Below are 14,826 nucleotides of genomic sequence, written 5' to 3'. Positions count from 1 at the left end.
CCGAAGGATAGATACCAGTTCATTAAAAGATGACAAGTGATTGATTCCAGCCTCATTAATGAAAGGATTTTGTACCATTAGGTGAACAGTTCCAGTTAGAATAAGGGCTGTAAATCTCATTCCATGAGGCAGTCAGCCTAACTGATTATGCAGCTATAAAAACAACAGCTAAACTTATTTTGTAGTAATCAGTTGTTTCGTTGAAGTTATTCACAATATTAAGAAATAGGTTCTGGATATATTACCCAAGTATAATAGAGGAATAAATGTGATAAGTGAATTAGTCTTGGGAAGCGCTTTCCTCATATCTAAAAAGATGCCTGGCATGGAATAAATTGCTCACAATTCATTAGTTTAAAAAGTACCAACAGTAGAAGTAGCTGTATAACTTTACATTTATAACTAACTTTATAACAGAGGGGGCCCTGAATCTATGAATCTAATAGTAGTTAGTTAAAACCAACTTTTTATGTATATAATTGGGACAGTGGAAAATATAAGAGGAATAATGGAATTTGATAGAGATAGCACATGGAATACAATGAATAACAGAATTCAAGCAGTTCTCAGAGATAAGACAGGCTCGAAGGTGCATAACCAGTAACTTTGGAATGCGAATTATTAAGATGCATAGAAAGATCTGAAGGCCTGGAGATTATGATGTCTGTTAAGCACTATGAGATGATAGAACCTGGGGCTGTCCATAGGAATGCCCATCATTGATTTGGTGTTTTACAGGATTGAGTGTATAGGATAAAGGGAAGGACGCAGTGACTACATTGTATGTGATTATTATAACACAAAATGCATAAAAATGGTGTATGTCACTGTAAAAATCAGTGTGTTATAGATCTCTCTTCTGATCTGAACTGTAGATTAAGGGAACAACTTGGTTCTCACATCAAGGCCAGATTCGGGAAGATTTTTTGGCCTCCTCATGCATTAACCACTTGTTGCTTGAATAAGAATAAAATCTCCCACTTGTCTGAATCCTGTCTGCCTCTTGAGTCTTTGTGCCCAATTGGTGGGGTATACTCCTACAGCAGGATGAAGGAGAGCACAAAACTGAGACTTCCTCTCGCACAAAGCCTGCAATAATATGCTGGGGTGCATGGCCTATTCATTGTGTTGCTGTTTTACCGTAATTCTGTATTTTATTGGTCTGTGTTTGTAAATTGTATGATTGAAAATTGGTATAAGCCCTTGACCACAGAATTCTTTGAGGTAATGAAACTCTTTATATTCTGTACAGCTCTAATTCCATTTTATTTTCCAGGCTACATGAGGAGGAAAAGACTGGCAAAACAATTTCCCACAGACTGAAACATGCATGCAGTGATAGCCATTTAGAAGATAAAATCCCTGGGAAAACATTAATAGAAAGAATGTTTGGTGGAAAGATGGTGACCAAGATCCATTGTTATCGCTGTCGTAATGTTTCTTTCCGAGAAGAAGTTTTTACAGATCTATCCTTGGCTTTTCCACCACATAGTAAAGTTCTGCAGCAATCTGGCAGTTCATATGACTCTAATCTTTCAACAGAGATGGCAGGTTCTGGAAATATGACATCTCAAACTAAAGCACAACACAAGGCTACTAAATCTCCAATTAAGCAAAAACAAACAAAATCTAAAGAGCCTTCTGTACGTGTTGTACCGTTTGAAATATTAGGTTCCCATGCAAAAGAGAAAAAAGATGATCCTCCTTACCCTAGAGTAAAGAGAGATGATAGTTCCTATCCATTTAGCTCCATGCTAAAGAATGACTTTGCAATTGCCACAGGGGAGAAAGCATGTGATTCGCCAAGTTCTAGATCAGTGTCTGACCTCATAAATTACTTTCTTTCACCAGAAATGCTGTCTGGTGACAATAGATATTACTGTGATAAATGCACCTCTTTACAAGAAGCAGAAAAAGTTGTTGAATTAACAAGGAGTCCACATTATCTCATTTTGACCTTGTTAAGGTTTTCCTTTGACCTCATAACAATGAGACGGAAAAAAATTCTGGACAATGTATCAATTCCATTAGTTCTCAAACTACCCATTAGGATTGCCACTGAAAAAGATGAACAAATAATTAATACTGAAAAATCCATGTGTCAACTTGCAAGCTGGAAATATTTTGCAGATGATGCCAAATCCTTGTCAGTTACCTATGACCTTTGCTGTGTCGTTGTGCACTCTGGAATATCTTCTGAAAGTGGACATTATTATTGCTATGGCAGAGAATGTGTTCCTACTAACTCTGAAATTGGCCCAAGAGTCATTTTGGAAGCTGACAGTAAAGCTGGTGATCAGTGGTATTTATACAATGATACTAGAGTTTCATTTTCATCTTTTGAATCTGTCAGCAATGTTACAAATTACTTTCCCAAAGATACTGCTTATGTGTTATTCTACAGACAACGAGGAACTAAACATACATGCTTAGATGATGAACATACTTCAGCTAGTGTTAGATTGCATGGAGAAGCAGCATTAAGCAAAGAGCTAATGGAAGCAATTGCCAAGGACAATATACAGTATTTACAGGTATGTGAATTTGCAATGAACTTTAAAAATTGCTCATTTGTATGTTTACTATATTATAGGGGTAGTTTGCTTTTGTAAGAATTGATGACACCATTGCTGTAAAATCTGTAGTAAACTGTCCAAACATCCAGGTAACCTGTAGGTTGCATTTGTAATGGAGTCTAATTTATTAATCTGCCTACAGCAGGATTTGTCTAGTAGTTTTTTTTTTAGCCACTCCTTAGTCCAGGAAGGATTTCTAACTCTAATTCTGATCATTGTACTTGCGCAACAAATACTTGTTTGAAAACTCAAAAAAGCCTCAGACTTGCTCAGGCTTTTGTGGAAAACTGTTGCAAATGTCTGTTAACCTTAGTGGAAGAAGTGCTTGTTGATTTTGCTCTTGAATGCCTAACTCGAATTTTAAGATTGCATCCTTTTTGTTCTTAATTCCCCAATTAGAGGAATTAATTTATCCACATCAGCTGATCATGTCTACACCACTCAACAAAGATCTAACTGGACAAATCCCATTTGCTAGCTCTTGGCCCATAGCCCCAGTAATTATGGTAATACAAATGAATACCTAAATATGTGTAAATACTATGAGACGTTCTGACTCTGGGGTTTATCCTGTCTAATCCTGTTTGAATTTTATAGGTTTGTATGAGAACCCTTCCCTTGTTCTTCTAAACTCCAATAAATACGGTCCTAACCAATCTAGTCTGTCTTCATATGTCAGTTCTGCCATGGCAAGAATCTGTATGACGAACCTTTTATGCACCACCTCAATAGCCAGAACATCTATCCTTAGATAAGGAGACCAAAACGGCATGCAGTAGTCCAGGTGAGGTCTCATCAAGGCCCTATACAATTGCAGCAAGACATCCCTGCTCCTGTACCCAAATCGTCTTGCTATGAAGGCCAATATATACAATGTGCCTTTTCATACCTTCTGCTCCTGCATGCTTCCTTTCAGTGACAGGAGTACAAGAACTACCAGGTCTCATCATACCTCCCCCCTTTCCTAATCTATCACCATTCAGATAGAGTCATAGGGATGTACAGCACAGAAACAGACCCTTTGGTCCAACTCGTCCACGCCGACCAGCTATCCCAACCCAATATAGTCCTACCTGCCAGCACCTGGCCCATATCCCGCCAAACCCTTCCTATTCATATACCCATTCAGATTTCTTTTAAATGTTGCAATTGTACCAGCCTTCGCCACTTCCACTGGCAGCTCATTCCATGTCTGCCATCCTGTTATTGCTATCAGAGTAGATAACTTCACATTTATCCATGTTATGTTTCATCTGCCATGCATGACCATTCATTCGATTTGTCTAAATCACACTGGAACATCTTTGCATCCTCCTCTCAGCTCATCCTCCACTCAGCTATGTGTCAAATGCCAACTTGGAGAGTCACATTTAGTTCCCTCATATAAATCAGTAATATATATGTAGTGAATAGTTGGGGTCCAAGCACTGATTCCTATGGTACCACAATAGTTACTGTCTGCCTCTTGGAAAAAGACCTCATTCCTGCCCGTTTTCTATCTGAAAACCAGCTCTCCATCCATGTCAGTTCACTAACCCCAATCCCCATGTACTTTAACTTTAAATGCTAACCATTTGCATAGGACCTTGTTGAAAATCTTCTGAAAGTCCAAGTAAACTACATCCACTGATTTACAACCTCTCAAAATTCTAGTAGTTTTGTCAAGCCTGATTTCCTTTCATAAATCCATGATGACTATGTCCAAATCTGTCACTTTTCCCAAGTGCTTTGCTATTAAATCGCACAAATCAGACCCTCCACTCAGGCAGCATTCTGGTAATTCTCCTCCTCTCATCCTTTCTGGTGCAGTTACATAATTGCTGTAACATGGCGTTAAGAACTGCATACTGTATTCCACTTGTGATTTAATTGTAGTTTTGTACAGTTGCAGCATATCTTTGTTGCTCTTTTATTCTGTGCTAATAAAAGGAAGTATCCCAATTGTTGTCTTAACCAACTTAGCTACCTGCTCTGCTACTTTCAGGGTCTTCGATCTGTAGTGCTTTACAAGATTCTACCATTTATATGAAATTTCTTGCCTTGTTAGCCCTCTCCAAGTGTATTACCTCTCATTTTCCTGGAATGAATTCTATTTGCCATTGCTCTACCCATGTGAGCAGTCTGTTGATCTCTTCCTGGAGTTTTACAGTTATTCTCTTTATTTACCACGCTACCAATTTTCATGTCATCCATAAATATTTTGATCATATTTCTGTAGTTAAGTTCAAATCATTAATGCACATCACAAACAGGTCCAAACCCTGCAGGACTCCAATGGAAACAGAGATCCAGTGAAAGAAATATTTCCTCTACTATCACTCTCTGCTTCAATTCATGGGGTAAAGAATGCAAGAGAGGTCTCAGAGAAAGGAGACAAAAACACAAGTAACTGTAGGTCAGTTAGCTTAACATCTTTTTTGGGAAGATATTCAAGATTATAATTAAGGATGTAATAGCAGAGCATTTGGAAATACGGTAGTCCCTTCTTTAACCGCGGGGCATACGTTCCAAGGCTCACCGTGGATAGGAGCGAACCCATTCATTTAAATGGGAAATTTATCTTCCTGGCAGCCTCCTGGTCCATGGTTCTGGAAGGCTCCCTTTAATATGTTAGGGCTGCTGTAAACCATGGCTAACTGAAACCATGGAAAATGATTTTGCGCCCTGTACATAATATGATTAAGCAGAGTCAGCATGGCTTCATGACTGACAAGTCACATCTGACAAATTTTGAGAATTCTTTGAGCAGATAATGAGCAGGATAGATGAAAGGGAAGCAGTGGATGCAATTTATTTGGATTGTCAGAAGGTGTTTGATAAAGTATCACACTTTAGGCTACCTTATAAGGTAAAAGCCCATAGTTTTGGAAGTAGTATAAGCGTGGATAAGCTAAAAGACAACAGAGTTGGAAAAAGGGGCATTTTCAAGATCACAACCTGTAACTGGTGGTGTGCCACAGGGATATGTGTTGGGGTCTCAATTATTTACAACATATCAATGACTTGAATGAGAAAAATGAATGCACTATAGCCAAATCTGCAAAGGGTACAAAAATATGTAGGGAAGACAAGTATTGAGCATGACACACAGTCTTCAGAAGGAAGAGGTAAATTGTCGTAAATTGGGCCGAAACTTGGAAGATGGAATATGATGTGGAAAAATGTGAATTTATGGATTTTGACAAGGGTAGTATTATTTAAATGGAGAAAGATCATAAAAAGCTACAGAGCAGAGGAGTTTGGAAGTCCTCATCCATGAATCACGAAAAGCTAGTATCCACGCTGATCGCTTAATAGGGAAGGCAAATGGAATATTGGCCTTTCTTTCAAAGGGAATGTAAGGTAAAAGTAGGGAGTTTTTGCGAAAACTGTACAAGGCATACTGACAGCAGTTTTGGTCCCTTTATTTAAAAAAAAACCTGTCATTGGAGGCAGTCCAAGGAAGATTCATTTAGTTGATAGGGTGCGGAGGGACTCTGTAAAATGAGAGATTGAGTAGACTGGGCCTGTAGTCATTGCAATATAGAAGAATGAGAAGGACCCTTATTGAAATAATCAAGATTCTTGGGGACTTCACAAGGCAGATGTGAAATGGTTGTTTCCCCTCAGGGGAGAGTTTAGGATCAGAGAGCATAATCTCAGAATAAGGGTTCACACATTTAAGATCGATGAAGACTTTCTTCTCTCAGAGGATGGTGAATCTGTAGAATTCTTTACAGCAGAGAGCAATTGAGGCTGGGTCATTAAGCATATTCAAAGCGGAGATAGATTTTTAATTTGAAAGGAAATCAAAGATTATGGGAAAAAGGCAGGAAAGTGAGTTGAGGGTTATCCGATCAGCCACGATCTCACTGATCGGACTTGAGCAGACTTGGTGGGTTGAATGGCCTACTTCTATTCTGACGTCTTATGTTCTTTTTATGATGTGAATTGGGGCTTGTAGGCAAATAAGAGGAAATCTACAAGAGACACCAAATCAAGTCGATGTGGTCCATTGTGGAAATTTTGGCTTGGTGAGAAAAGGGGAAAATTAAAGTAGACTAAGTAGTTTTTTGCCTGCCTGTAATTATTTTGAAGTAAAGGGCGCATTTGAAACCGTGAGCTCTTTTGAGGGACCTTTTAATCCAGGGAGTGTGACAAATAGAATTTCATATGCTGTACCTAAATTATGAACGAGAACTGAATTTTTAATTGGAGGAATAAAGGAAGAAAATACACTTTTATTTACTTTTTGTCAATCTCAATCCACTTTACAGTCAATTAAGTGCTTCTTAAAATTTCATCAGTGTGGTAATGCAAGAAGCAACACCCAACAAACAGCTTTATAACCTTATATATGTATGCTTTTAATTTGAGGGATAAAAAATTGCAAAATAGCTGATGAGTGCAAGATGTGAAGTGTTTTTTGACAAAATTTCTCTTTTCAATAATACAAAGTAATTAATGGAGATACCAAATACTTTTATAAAAATGGATAAAATTTATCATGCAGTTTGGATAAGTGAAGTAATGGAAAAATCCGGAATTGCTCTTTGAAATAATGCTATGGATTCTCCTGCCATCATATCAGGTGAATGTGGTCTCCGTTTAATCCCTCATCTCCACTCTCATCCTCAACTGCACTGTACTGGTGGCCTTGATAATGTGCTTAAATTCTGAAGTAGTGCTTCACCATGGACCATTCAATGTATTGGAAGGTTTTGCTTACATTTCAGTAATCAAATTTGTTAACTCTGGGGTGATTATAGAATTGCACGTACTTACAAAATTGGGATGTTTGTACTAAAGCTGGAGAAAAGCATTTTTTCCCCTTTTTGAGGCCTTTTCCATTGCAAAAGTAATTGGTAGTACAGATCTTGAGTATTGCTGAAAAAAGATGTTTTGTCAAAGCATTTTGTCTTACCAGGGCATGGTGTCCTTGCAAAATAGCTGATGAGTGCAAGATGTGAAGTGTTTTTTGACAAAATTTCTCTTTTCAATAATACAAAGTAATTAATGGAGATACCAAATACTTTTATAAAAATGAATAAAATTTATCATGCAGTTTGGATAAGTGAAGTAATGGAAAAATCCGGAATTGATCATCTGAGCATCATATCATAGCATTTAAGTGTCAATGGAAATCTGCTTTCAGATTGAAAATTCTATGTGCAGTTATTCACCTTCCAACTTTAAATATTATTGCAAGATTTAATTATTTCAATTGTATATGACAATGAAGAATCTGAATAAGTTAAGCTGAATATCCTATTTTGGTGCTTCGTGTTTATAGTTTAAAATAACATTAATTTTAAATGTAATTAGTGTTTCCATGTCTAGCGTACCATTTTATATCTTAATGGCTATTTACTGGTTTCCTAAGAAATAATAGAAGATAATTGAATTTGCTGATCAAACTATTGCATAGTTTTTGGAGAGATTTTGCCAAACTTCCTTCTTCTGTATTGATATTTCCCTTTTTTTATAGACTGATGAATAAATATTTCAAGATCAAATGAGTTCCATGCTGCTTGGATGAGGGAAAAGTTATTTATATAACTGTGTTAGAATGTGCTGTTTGAAAATTCTGAAAATTTGTTAAAATTCTCTTTGAACCCAAGTATACAGCCAGAGATTGTGCCATTATAAGATAAATATTTGTAATTTTTGAATAGGTCAAGTGGTTCTTATTTTACCATTATTTTTTGTTCTGGGAAACAGACATTGTAGCTAGAGAATTTATTTGGAATGGTAAGGTCTAGAGCATGGTAAGATTAATAAGGAGCTGGTGTTAGCTATTTTAGTGGGCATAAAGGATGGAGATATTTAATAGTTTGCTGGCCCCAAGTAAAGTGCCAAATGACTGAAGGATAGTTAATGTGGTTCCTTTATTCAGGAAGGCCAGCAGGAATAGGCAGTTAATTACAGTCCAGTTAGTATAATGTCATTGGTGGGAAATATTGGAAAAGATTGAGGGACAGGGTTAATCAACACTTGGAAAGGCAAGGGTTAATCAGGGATAGTCAGCATGTATTTATTCAAGGGAGATCCTGTCTGACTAATGTAGTTGAGCTTTTTGAACAGATGACTAACTATATTGATGAGGATAGTGTAGTTGATGTGATTTGCTTAGCCTTTGACAAAGTCCCGTATGGAAGACTAGTCCAAAAGCCCATGGGATCCGAGTCAAATTGGCAAACTGGTTCCAAAATTGGCCTCCAAATCCAAGGCAAAGGATGATGCTGGACGATTGTTTTTGAGATTGGAAATCTGTGACCAGGGTTGTACCATAGGGATTGATGCTTGGACTGTTACTGTTCATGTGCATTAATGACTTGATGGGAGTCTAATTAGTGAGTTTGCAGATGACATGAAAATTGGTGGTATTGATAATGAAGAGTATGGTCTCAGGCTATAGACTAGAATTGGTAGTAGATTGGGCAGAGCAAAGGAAGATGGAATTTATTCCTGATAAGTGTGAGATGATGCATTTTGGGAGGTCGAACAAGGGAAAATTAGGTTCCTAGGGACTATAGTGGAACAAAGAGACTTTGTGTAAGTCTACAGGCCCTGGAAGGTGTCAGCATGGATAAGGTGGTGAAGAAGGCATATGGGATAATTGCCTTCATTAGCTGGGGCGTAGCATATAGGAACAGAGTTATCACAACTTTATAAAACATTGGTGAGGCCACGGATGGAATACTGTGTGCAGTTCTGGTCACCATACTATCAGAAGGATGTGATTGTGCTGAAGAGGGTGCAGAGGAGATTTGCTAGGATGTTGTCTGTTGTGTGGAGAGACGAGTTAAGCTCGATTTGTTTTGCCCAACGCAGACATGGTTGTGGGGGTGGATCTGATTGAAGTATGCAAAATTATGGGAGGCATATCTAAAATAGATTATGAGAATCTTTTTCTTCATGACAGACATGTTTAAGACCAGAGGTCATAAGTTTAAACTGAAGATTAAGTGGTTTATAGAGGATCTGAGGAAAATAATTTTTATGCAGAAGATGATAGAAATGTGCAATGTGCTGCCTGAGAAGATGTGGGAAGCAGGTGCTCTCGTAATGTTTTACAAAAACACCTGGACAAGCGCTTAAAATGCCAAGGCATAATAGGCTATAGACCAGTGCAGGTAAATAGGGTTAGCATTGTCTGGTGGTTGTTGGTTGGCTTAGACATGGTGAGCCAAAGATGTTATTTCTATACTGTATAACTGTATAACAGCTCAAACATTTCTGCAGTTACTTTAAAGTTAGTTGACAGCTACATTTTGGAGTTGAGTAAGCATGCTGTAGGTTGCTCCAGCTTCCAGGCACTGCCCAGTGACACATTTAGAATTGACAAAATATATTCCAACTTTGAAAGTAATATGAAGTGATATGTCTTTCCTTGAATGCAGTCTGGAAATTACCAGCTAAACCATATATTTTGCAAGTTAAACTAAGCAGTTAAATTATTTACTTAAAAATACTTTGTGTAGATGCATCAAAGCAATAGAAAACTGGCCTAGTGTAGTTACAGATTGAACCTGTTGTCTGCAAGTTGCCATTTTGTATCTACAATTATAATCAGCTGGTGAAGTTACCAAAACATGAAGAAAATCTAAAGGTGATCGTGATAATAGGCTTTTCCTGAGAATGAACATTGAATCCTATTATTACAAGGTTCTACTATCTACTGGGAAAAGAACGTTGCAATATTGAGTAATTGAAGGAATTTTTCTTTATCAGAACAAAGGCTGCACTAATTTGTGTGAGAGATCTTTTTGGGAAACATTTGAATTTATCTAAAGAAAACAAGCCAATACTGCATGTGGTGATTTGTGTAACTCTCTTCTAGGAAGAAGAAAAGGAAGCAAGGAAAAGATCTGACCGTCTCCCACTTGCTACGACGCCAGTGTGGTGGAGGCGATTTGATGATGATGAAAATGGAGGTTCTTCTGGAAGTTGCGGTCCAGCTGCTGGGAGAGGCAGTGATTTAGGGTCATTTGGACATTTAATTTTCTAAATATAATTATTAGCTTCATCATTCTCTACCTCAGTTATACCACTTACTTAGAAAAGGCTGCATGACTTAGTCTTTGAAGAGACCAAAAGAGACTTGCCTTTCAGGCTGCTCAAAATGTTTTCCTGCAATAGCTTTCTGCTTTGTATTGTTAATTAAGTAACAACTGGCAATTTGTGGAATTTCTTTAGTAAAAAGCATAGTTAAAAGATATTAAAGTAATGGCATGTAAACAACAGGCCAACAAATATGAGAAGTGCCAGATTTTACTTGTAAAATAATAAAAATGATAAACAAAATCTGAAACAGCTGAAAAATCTCAGGTCTGGCAGCATCTGTAGAGAGAAAGTATTGAAGAAGTTCTGAAGAAGGGTCACTGGACCCAAAATGTTAACTTTGCTTTCTCTCTACAGATGCTGCCAGGCTTGCTGAGTTTTTCCAGCAATTTCTGATTTTGTTTCTGCTTTCCAGCATCTGCAGTTCTTTGGTTTTGTGTTAATAGAAATAATATACCTTGTTCTTCAATACCAATAAATTCCTGCTACTTAGATCTTTGAAAGAATGCATAGATTGTTTTGTGAATGTCATTAGTTTTAGCTATACATTCTGATGCTGCCCTTTGGAATTTCTTTTCTCTTTTTAGAGTTTTTTTAAATGTAAGACATTGCATTACCCTGACTTTTAAGATGACTGCAACAGTTTGAACTTTGAGAGATATGTTTGCTTACAATATTCCCTTCCTTAGGAAAGTTAGGGTGTTAATGCTGGGCTTTCCAGTGAGATCAGAAGTTTTTCGGAAGCAAGCATTCTTGATGATGCACTTGTAAAGCATGGTGGTAGGCTGCTGTCTGATGTTGACCAATGCCACCTTCAACCCCACCCCTTAGAGCCATCCCATCCGTTTGTACATGAATTCAGAATTATGTTTATCTAGAAACATAAAAACTTGAACTCATTGAAGTATTAGAAGACCCTAATGTCAGCATTGATCCTGATATGAATTAAATGTTTTCACTTAGTGTCCAATTGGTTGCCTGAAATATCATCATTTGCATCCAGAATAGAAAACAGCTATATTAATACTTAATATCCAGATATTTGAATATCATAGTAAAACCCAGTTCTTTCAATTGAATAAAGATTTTGTTTGAAGGCTTATAGAAGGGTATCAAATATTTAGTTTCATGCACATCCATCCCTTCCAATATATGATTACTAAACCTATGCATCTTTTGGAACTTCAGACATGAAGTATTTTTGAAAAAGTATGGTAACATTGATGCTGAATTTTGCACTGGACAATAATGTTACCTTTTATGTACAATCCTTTTGCTTGAAACGTCACTATCAACGGAGTCATTTTTGCTGTCAAGTAGGAAAATCAAATAATTGGAAGGATGTGGATTGGGTGATGGAGTTTAGAATTAGGTAGCCCATCATCATTAAGAAACACAAAAGTTTGTTTAATGTAAATCAGAGTTTTGTCCTCAACTGACTCTCATTTTACATCATAATAGACCTATGGATTCTTGAGCTTTTAAACAGCTTGTTACCCAGTTCCTAGATGAGAAGTAAAGAGAGAGCCTGACAGATTAGAGGGACAACAAATTATTTCCACAAGGGAGTAAAAAACATGTAATTTAAGAAATACGCATTTGGATTTTGACACCGAACAAGGGAGTAAGTTACTTCCCTGCTATATCAGTAAAGAACATAAATGATTTGCACTGCGAGTTTTACAAGATGTATTTTGATATATCTTTGTGGTCTCTATATCTGAGTTTGTAAAAGGGTTATGAATCAGTTAGACAGTTCTTTTTAACTTTTACTAAAAATTTGTCCAAATTTGAGTACATAGCATCTTATCAGTTAATTGTATGGCTGCTAAATACAACGAAAGTAGGGATGCTTTTGTGCAAAACAAATTTCTTTTAAAGAAATGAACCATGGTAAAGCTATGCATTTTAAAAAGAAATTAACACCCTCTTTGAGATTGGCTGCGAACCTGTCCCATGTGAAATATAAATGAATTGCAGGTGTAGGTCTAATATAGTTAAGGCAGTTTCACAATGCTTGACAAAGACACATCATTCAGAACACTTTAGACTTGCTTTTAAGTAAATTAACATTTTGAAAATATATAATTTAAAGTGTTCCTCTTGCCCTTTTATTTTTAAATTTGATGTGGGCTTAAAGATTAAAAAGGAACTTTAATGACCATTTTATTTTGAAAAATATGCAGAAAGATATTTGGAAATGCATGGGACAAAATTCAACTTCAGTCAACTTTGTAAGAAACAAATTGGGTAGAGTGTACAGCTGGTGGCTGATATGATATTGTCAGTTTTTCATCCCTGCTAAAGTTAACTTTCACTCTCTAAGTCTGTACTAAGGTAATACCAAGTATTACAGTTAAACATTTTAAGATGTCTTGGGTTGTGACTTCTCAAAATAAATATTATAGATTAGTTGTAGTTTTCAATTATTTAATGCTGTCAATATTATTTTCATGTTAAACTGTATGGTGTGGAAATGAAAATTGGTGTACCCAGACCCAGGCTTTAGAGTACTGTTGCATGAACTGGTGAAATTATTGATGCTGTACTGACACCTATTAACTCTATTTTTACAATGTTGACATGTATAAAGTTAAAAATCACACAACACCAGGTTATAGTCCAACAAGTTTAATTGGAAGCACACTAGCTTTCTGAGTGTCACTCTTAAGACTGAGTGTGACTCAATCCTAAAACACTAATCCTTCACTATCACCTGATGAAGGAGCTAGTGTGCTTCCAATTAAACCTGTCGGACTATAGCCTGGTGTTGTGTGACTTTTAACTTTGTACACCCCAGTCCAACACCGGCATCTCCAAATCTTGACATGTACAGTAACTCTAAAAAGCAAGAGTCCACTGGCATATCTAGATCCTTTCTGTAACCTGTATATGTTATTTTATTATTTGTTAATAATTGTATTGTTTCTTGTTTTGTTGACTTGTCATTTTCAAAGAGGTAATAAGTAGTCAGGCACTAATAACTCAAATTAATTTTCTGTGTGATCAAAAGTTAGTTTATGATGCCATTGATGTTCCCTTTGTAAATAGTTGTTAAAAGTTCTCTGATTAAAACAACAGGTAAATTTTGGCAGCTAACTTTGGTACTTCATAATTTTATATTTGTGTGATAAGACATAAGTTAAATGTTTCTTCCTTCCTAACCTCCTGTCTGAACTCACATACCTAGTCCATAGTTCAGCTGTATCTTTCTTGGCTGTAATTAAAAGAAATAGGTTGATAACGTTTCTAGCTTTTTGTTTTGTAGTTCCCGAAACAGATATCTCAGAAATTAGCAAAACAACTTGTTTTAATTGTCAATGATTGTATTAGGCAGGCTGCTATATATAGAAATATAAAGTGAATATAGGAAATCTGGTATCAAATAAACAATTTACATGTTTTCTCTAATGCCAGAGTTTCAGATTTGAAATGTGAAGATGTAATGCCTTAATCCATGATGTTTCTGTATTTATGTATAATTCTATACTTTGCCTCAGAACTGAAAACTAACATAAATCTATGTTTTTGTTTACAATTAGACTGTTATATGCAACTATTCTAGTCAACTAAGGGAACTAATATGGCATGAAGACCTGTGTTGACTAAGTATTAATTGCAGAAGTAGCCAAGTGAATTTATTATGAATACACTTCTGTTCATGGCAATATATTTATTCTTCTTTATATCAATTAATGGAATTGTATAAATTGTACAAACAAATGATTATTGAAAAGCCTTAACTCTTGCTGTTTATGTTTGCAGGGTAGTTTACTACAATAAAATGTAGAACAGACCCAACTGAGAAGGAGATAAGTTCTAGTTATGGTGTCCACAATAATTCAGATTAAATCATTTTGATAATGTGTATTTTTTTCAAGAACATAAAACAGTATCATGATCACTATGTAAAAATGAAATTTACATATTTACTGTAATAATAAATATTATGCTTCATCTTTTGCTTCATCTTCATCCTTTTCCTATCTCACCTGTTAATAAATCAAAGCTCAAGATAAGGTAAATGTTTTGGAATAGTGGGTATGTGGCAAAGATGGACATAATAATAGTTATGACCAGATACCTAGATAATTATATTTCTTAGTTACATATTTTCTAAATAACTAAGTGACATAATTTGACTAATTTTGTCAGAATGTAGACTAGTGAAATTTTGAGGTGTTGCCCCTCATCTTCCACCTGAGCA

General features: G+C 36.2%; 1 protein-coding gene across 2 annotated transcripts in view; it reads left to right on the top strand.

The window, feature by feature from the left end:
• LOC122550628 (ubiquitin carboxyl-terminal hydrolase 35-like) overlaps window positions 1-14,577 on the top strand; it is a 113,921-nt gene extending 99,344 nt beyond the window's left edge. For both annotated transcript variants that reach the window (XM_043691674.2, XM_087988086.1), the window contains 2 exons: window positions 1,277-2,534; window positions 10,399-14,577. In XM_043691674.2, coding sequence (XP_043547609.2) covers window positions 1,277-2,534; window positions 10,399-10,566 — 1,426 coding nt within the window. In that variant the 3' untranslated portion in view covers window positions 10,567-14,577. The remainder of the gene's footprint in view (window positions 1-1,276; window positions 2,535-10,398) is intronic.
• Window positions 14,578-14,826: the final 249 nt, after the last annotated feature.

This window comes from Chiloscyllium plagiosum, unplaced genomic scaffold, assembly GCF_037043375.1.
Source record: "Chiloscyllium plagiosum isolate Xiang-an unplaced genomic scaffold, Cpla_swu_hap1 HiC_scaffold_6, whole genome shotgun sequence".
NCBI lineage: Eukaryota > Metazoa > Chordata > Chondrichthyes > Orectolobiformes > Hemiscylliidae > Chiloscyllium > Chiloscyllium plagiosum.
This window is presented reverse-complemented; position numbering and strand designations above follow the sequence as displayed.